The 7750-nt window shown below is 37.1% G+C and overlaps 1 protein-coding gene across 1 annotated transcript; it reads right to left on the bottom strand.

Moving 5' to 3' along the window:
* Window positions 1-212: 212 nt before the first annotated feature.
* LOC139455205 (uncharacterized) lies at window positions 213-6512 on the bottom strand. The gene is made up of 4 exons (XM_071236751.1): window positions 6404-6512; window positions 2922-3071; window positions 2609-2677; window positions 213-1721 (listed from the first exon to the last, which is right to left on the bottom strand). Exons 1-4 carry the CDS (start codon window positions 6510-6512, stop codon window positions 1249-1251), a joined length of 801 nt encoding a protein of 266 aa, XP_071092852.1. The 3' UTR covers window positions 213-1248.
* Between the last annotated feature and the right edge of the window lie 1238 nt (window positions 6513-7750).

The raw sequence follows: 7750 nt of genomic DNA, 5'->3' as shown, positions 1-7750 counted from the left end.
TCTAATGCTCACATAGTTTGCAGCTATCAATAGGTTTGAATGCGCTTCATGAGTACATTATGTCCCTTGTGTTACGAAACAATAAATATCACATCAGTTAAAGGATTTTGTAAAGGTTTGTAACTACCGACAAGATATATAATTAACATCCAAACTATTTAAGAAAGGTTTTTATTAACACAAACTGGTTAACAAACTGTAGTTTTGTCATTTAGAGTCACAAAAGATCACACATAAACATTTAGAATGGATCTTTATTTGGGGCAAGAGAACATTGAACACACTTCATTTAGTGTCACTTGGGGTACTTGTTGAATCAATGTAACATGGTGTTATAGCATGCTGAGAAACTGAACCTGTCTGATGTCAAAACAGAAAATAACTTACAGCTATAAGTATCTTTCATCATGCTTTTTTCTGTCGTTTGTTGTCTTGATACTCAGTATACTACAGTATTTGTTAATATAACGACATGTCGATGTAACTTGCGTGTATATGGGCCGATGACATTTCATTCAATAAACCATTATTTGATTGACTGATTTAGATGATAAGCTGCAATGTTGGACCTTTGTCAATTAAGAAACCATGTGTAAAGAAATAGCATGTGTAATGATATTGATCAGAAGCTCATCATTGGCGATAACTTGCAGCTAGGACCTTCAGCCAATGATAACGTAACTGACTGGTCAACGTGGCCAGTCTTTCCTTACAACATGAGGCAACCAAAGGCTACCTTTTGTGCCACATGCACCCACATAAACTTAAAGACCCGTCAAGATCCGGGTAGAATGGGTCTTCCATGCTTGTCGTAAGGGGCGACAAACGGGAGCAGGTGGTCAGGCTCCTTGACTTGGTTGATGCATGTCATCTTATCCCAATTGCGTGAAACGATGCTCACGATGTCAATCCCTTTATTTTACACGTGATGAAGATACAGGTTTTAAGATACTAAATCCGTACGACACACGTTTGTCGTGCAAGGTGAACCTCGTTTTGTTCCTTTTAATCGTATAACCGTGACCTCTGTCACACTGGAACTACTTTTTCATTCATAAAATAATCGTGATTCAACACTTTTACAAATACATGGCAGAGGTGAATGAACCACATGAAAGCGAGAGACATTTACACACAACCAAACAATGGATATTGGCAGTCTTATGAAAACTGAATGTGTTTATCGGATGTATGAAAGACAGGGTTAATGTACATATTTGACAGATGGTATGGTCTATATGGAGTGTTTTATTTTGTACAAACAGCACAAGTCATCTCCCAGCCATTAACATATGGTGGACATGGCAGGGCACCACAGGTAGACTCGACCAGGTACAGGAGATGTCCGTTTTTGTTTGCATGGCCTCCCTTTATGGATTCTGGGTCTTCATCTACACACACATAATCACTTGAACTTGTGTGTTCAGTGGAACCCCCGAAGAGGTAGCCCTTGTATTCCAGATGCCACTCAGGGAAGCACTCATTCCTGGCAGGGACCATGACAGCACTCCTTCTGTGACGACTGCAGCACACAACACAAGGGACATCATGTTGATGCATGTTGTGCAGAGGCCCTGTTGCTCGAGGAGTTTCATACTCAGTCCCATAGAGATGACTGTAAGTGTCTGCTGTAGTATGCCTTGCGTAGATAGGAGAGTCAGGAAGGCACAGAGTTGTCCCAGGTCCACCTTTGTGTGTGTAATGGCTTCCACCTGCATAACCTGGGAGATTGAAACTAGCTTTTTATTATGTGTGAAGACATATAAAATATATGTGTTCCAAGTCCACCTATTGCCTGGAAACCCGATTATTTAGAGAACGGATGTAGTATATAGACCATTCATTATTTATTAAATACGGGAGCTAGCAACCAAGTCTTAATTGATTTGCCGAGCCTATGGCAAGGCGAATAGTGATTAACCAATACTCGGTTGATATTGCCAATATTACAAAAACAAAAGAGGTGAGTTCTATCTTTTTCACCTTTAAGCCCTTTAACAAAATAAAAATACATCGAAATTGATTTACCTAACAGTGGAATATGTTTATAATTGTATTTACCTTTTAGCCGTGTGAAGAAAAAAATAATGACCCATTCATTTCTGTTGGAAACATCTATTTACCAAAACATAAGTTCTAGTAAAAGCACATTGTTCGTGCCAGAAGCCAGGTACAGTTGTGAGTATTTAAGTCAAAGTCAATTAACAATGTGTATAATTTTATGTTACAAATTGTAGAATTGTGGTTTTTGCTACAATATTCAAACTTCATTCTCCCAGAAATGTAGCACTGCCACATGGAGATGAAGTGTGCACTAGTACAGTTATACATATAATTTTCGTTTTGCATAAATGTCATTTAATAGAGTAGATTCAATACAGGCCTTTTTGTGTTAACTGCATATTTTCCAGCCAAGCTAGACAAAAAAGAGCTTTTCATATTCTCGATTGGAAAGATCACTTATGCAGGAGATTATACCATTCTATAAATTCACTTTGATTGAACTGACACCCTGAAAATATTCAGATTACATAAAAAACAAACCCATCTGACAAAGTAATTTACCCCCTTTTAACTTTTAGATCACGTAGGTCTTGAAATATTTTACCTTTATACATGACATCATTTCCTAACGGACATGTTGTCTTTCCCCACCGAGTGAACATCGCTCCTCCTCCTACAAATACACAGAAAAAACACAGATTTCAATACAGACAAATAAATACTTGACAGGGACAGACATGGTGTGTGCTAATCTCTATGTGTTCCGTATTGGAACCGTATGTTAACAGCAGAATACAGACGAATGTGAACAATCATCATAAATTGAAAGCAATCATCAAGTACTGATATCATCATCTTATATATACCTTCCTGAGATCAAAGAGTGAACATACACAGAAACACAAAGGCGTGTTTACCCGAGCTGCTACTTTGTGGAGTGGAGGTCACTGGCTGTAGAACCTTCTCCCCCAGATAGAGGCTCAGCAGCGACCTCAGCTCATGCAAGAACTGCCTGTTCGTGGAAGCCAAGCACGGAGTAATGGCATCAGTTTTGTTCAAAGAAGCACCTACAAAACTCCAAGCAAAGTTTCTATATAATATAGTAATTTCATAAACAACGCTGTGAGTGAATGAGTATGTTTTATGCAGCTTTTAGCAATATTCTAGCAATATCATGACGGGGACAGCAGAAATGAGCTTCACATATAGTACCCAAGAGGGGAATCGAACCTGGGTGTTCAGCGTAAGGAGCGAATGCTTTTTAAGCACTATGTTAACTCAGTTGGTGTTATCACATGAAAACTACAGTTGATATATGTGCTTGGATACACTACACATATGGAGAGACATCCTAATTATTGTGGCCACACAGTTAGTGTTGATAACAATATGAAGTGCATAACTATGATTTTCTATAACACGTGTTAAATCAGCTGTCTGTCTAATATTGTATGTTTAGTTTAAGATTAGTTTGTGTGTTTGCATCTGTCTGTATGTCTGTCAGGTTGACTCACTGTGGTAGATATTTACAAATAAGTATAAATAAGTAGGGAAAGCCGACTTAACGTCAGTTGAACTCTGTTTTACAAGCACATTAGCATTGAATTTAGTTTCTGAAGACAGTAAGATTGAAAGAAATTATAAGAAATTAGTGTTTTTAACTAATATTTACAACGCATCCCATTTCTATTGTTCAAGGAATGAATATACAGGTTAATGACACTCTCAAAGTCGTATTTGTGACTTGAGATAGATACACATACCTAATCGATCTGTATTTTTAATTTTGTAACAGATTACATGTCTAACTTTTGTCTGCATAATTTACATGCATCATTATCAATATAATTGTCATTTCTAAATTGAAAGAGCACGTATTCGGCGTCACGTCCAAATCTGTTGACCAACAAAACAATTCTTTTGACAATGCAAACAATACAAACAGTGGACTGATAATACTGGCACTTATTTCTCAATCTATAGTTCATGTAATTCATTATGTTTCGTCTAAGGCGCCGCGATTCGCTGTGGAGAGTTGTGTCCCTTGGGCACGCCAGAAACCTATGATTGTGAGTTCGAATCCCGGTACGCCCCGATTATGTTTGTAGGTTTGTCAGCACTATACCCGTGCTCGTGAGTTTCACTAAAGTGGTAAACGTTTAAGACCTGCATCATTTGGGGCTTTCCTCCCACATTAAGCTGACACGCCGTTAAAAAATTGGAACTTTTCTGTTATCAAACTCATAACCAATGCAGTGAAAAATATACTTGTGTACTGATAACTGGACCAATACATAGGAAAAGCTTTACACAACTCACTCACTCACTAATTATGTGTTCCTGTTCAATGCATCTTTTAATGTTTCAGTTTTAAGTATGAATAGCGAAACAAATTCACAAAAATCTTAGAGCATGTTAGCCTAAACACGGAGAGATATAACTAATATCATCCTAGGGAGTGAGAGGGGGGAGGATGTGTGTATGTGTTTGTGGTGGTAGGCATAAAACTCATAACTCCTATAAAAGGGGCAATTAAGTTTCCAAATAATTCGCAAATAAGTCGGGGACTTTCTCAGGAGTTTTAGCGAAATAAAGTAAAAGTAAAAGACTTTCCCGTTGTAGTGCTTTTGAATCTTTCGAATTAACTACAATACAAGAAAGTACAAACATGCGTGTATACAAACGAAACGAGATAGCATTCTGTATGAATATCTAACCAATTTATTTCTGCTACAAAATGTTGAAAGTTTGAGCCGTAAAAAGGCAAAACAGCGGTGAAAATCATAGGAATGGAGCCCTGAAAAGGAGCAAAACAACATGTTAATGTACGGCATTTTGAGAATTATCTATCATTTTCAAGCTTTATCGCGTTATCACTTTATTGCATTATCCCTTTCTTTCTTCATTGCTTCTTTCTATATTGCTTTCTCGCTCCATTGCTTTCTCACTAGTATCCATTTCAATATCAATATTTGCGTGGAAAAGTTTGGTTACTCATGAACAAACTAATACGAAATATATTGTAAGATACAACAACCGAGTTACAATTGGCTTCCGTAGCTCAGCGCAGTCTTGCCCTTCTTCATTGAGCGTGTGTACATCTCTCTACGTCAAGTTAATGTTCATATCGAAAGAGTAAAGTAAATCATAACAAATTGATAACATTGTCATTGTGTACTTCAGACATAGGGCAGTATTGTGTTTGCTCACAGTTTATGTAAAACTGTCAAATACAAACATTCATCACACAATATGTTTATATATGTGCAATTAAAGGCTGCTACATCGAAGTTATGTTTATGCAATGCAGAATCATCAACAACATTTAGCGTTATTTCTATTCTAATATGTTCTCATTTTTTCACTCAAGTTTTTACACCATGAGGTAGAACAAGAAGTATGTCACATATCCGTCATGTCAGAGGTAGCCTCGGTGTGATTTGACCATAATTCTCGTACAATGTTTAGTACTTCAATAATGTTTCAGAAGTAACAATAACCATGTCACGCGAGACAAGAGGTGTATGCAACTCATCGCTGTGTAAACGCCAAATTGCTTCCAACTTCAGTTCTTACAACCTATTACATACAACAAGATATAGCTACTAGTTGTGTGAACGCCCCTCAAGTAATTTTACCGAGCTTCCTCAACTGTTTATGTGTTATTAAATGCGTTTGACAAAACTACATACGTTCAATATTTAGGTCAATTTCTATAAAAGCAACATAACAGCTGTAATGTGAAATGACTTGAATCGTGATTTTGTTTTTATTGACCAAGTTCGTTAGTTATTCAACGTTTGCTAAATTTCGACAGTCCATATCATTTTCTGAGTTTATCAGCTCCATATGACGAGCACCTGCGGCAATTCCTGGTCCTCCATAACATATGATGGTCGTAAAAAGCAACTAAATGATCGGGTGGTCAGGCCCCGTCACATGGTTGGTGCCCGGAAGACATGGATTGTTGTTCATGATATCAATGACTGGTTTGTCTGGTTCGCCGCCTTATAGCTTGAATATTGCTGAATGTGGCGTCCAATAACAAACCCAATCCCCCTAAGATAGCCCACGAGTTCATAAGAAGTTCGTAAGAAGAAAACAACCTATGGTTCATAACACAACTGATAACATCTTTTGATTTACGAAACAAGTGCAAACATTGGTTGAAATATTGCATTGTGACCTCAATAGTTCAAACCTGTTTACGACAGATTTAAAAACAATTGTGCTAATAAATTATGGCATCACTATTGTGCTTTGTTGGCAGTGTAAGGTATGTTGTTGTGAACTACAGGTGGCTAAAAATAACATCGCGCACACAGCTACTGGTTAAGAAGTTAACATCTTCAACACACACATTATGACAATTCATAAAGAAAATTGAAACTATAGTCACCTGCGACAAGTTTCAGGCAGAGAAGGAGGATGAACGTTGTATGCAGCATCGTCATTGACTTCATTCCACACCGACAGTGAAGGTAGAGCTGGAAGGCATATATGCTCATCTACCAGGACCTAACACCTACTCGTGCATCATCCTTCAGAACAAATGTTACCAAACATTGCAGTTGATTGAAAGATAAATATCACAATCAAGTTGGGTGTGAAGGAATCATTAGTCATATTTTTAAACAGTTGCTGCTGACATATGCCCTATGTGTTACATTTCAAAGTCAAGCAGAGTAAAAGTCTGAAAACGTGTTTTATGAATGTCTGCATAAAAACAAGTTACATTTGTTTCACAGTATGGACCCACATAAAAAAAACATGCACAGATGTATGGCTATATGAAATCGGCTGTTCAAGCATTAGTAGACATATGCGAACAAAATGTTGACTCACAGTGTACATGTGTACAAAAGTTCGTGCTGTACATACCTACATGACCTTCAGTAAATATCCTTACACAGAAAATGCCAAAGCCTGATGTGATATTGCTAGAATATTGATAAAAAGGGCGAAAATCCATTCTGATTAAATCACTTACTCATCTCACATGAACATGTTTTTAATCCAACCCTTAAGAGCTACGTTAAATAATTCATGGTTGCACCTCCAACAAATCCAAAGCAATTTTGACATGTTTGTTCATTCATTGTATTTTAACTGGTAAAAGAAGTGCCATCATAAATCTGTTATATACATTAAATAAAAAATGAACCACAAATGTGTTCTGCTTGAAAATACTTTATAAATCATTTGCTTTCTACAAACATTAAACATGGCACGTTATCCAACACATAACGATAACATTCCTCATTCCATTTTCTAAATTCTTTGCTTATTCATTGTATTTGAGCTGGTATAGAATTGTCATCTTTATTTTTGTGTACATTAAATATAGATGTTTACAACAGTTAGGGTTAACCGATGCATACTCAAACGTTGATATTATCTCTGTTTAGTTATTGATGAATGAGTAACAGAAGGTAAGATGAGACACTGATAGGGAACGCATCATGCTAGGGTGTAATTGCGACTGTACATTTCATGCTATAGTGCACCACATGATACACATCTTTACACCTAGCCTTGATCGCTTCACATATCATGTATCAGTACACAGGCCTTAATGGCTGTGTTTACAGAACCAGCAAGTGACAGCTGTTGGTAATCAATGTAGCATTGCTTCTGTCCCAGCACTGAGTGTGCACACCACACGCGAGTATGTTTCTTCACCTTCGTGTATGTGATTATGCTATACAGAAATAGTCACATTTTTTGTTGTTTTAATTCAATGTGA

The sequence above is a fragment of the Haliotis cracherodii genome, unplaced genomic scaffold (assembly GCF_022045235.1).
Source record: "Haliotis cracherodii isolate W230 unplaced genomic scaffold, xgHalCrac1.p SCAF_11, whole genome shotgun sequence".
Classification (NCBI taxonomy): Eukaryota; Metazoa; Mollusca; class Gastropoda; order Lepetellida; family Haliotidae; genus Haliotis; species Haliotis cracherodii.
This window is presented reverse-complemented; position numbering and strand designations above follow the sequence as displayed.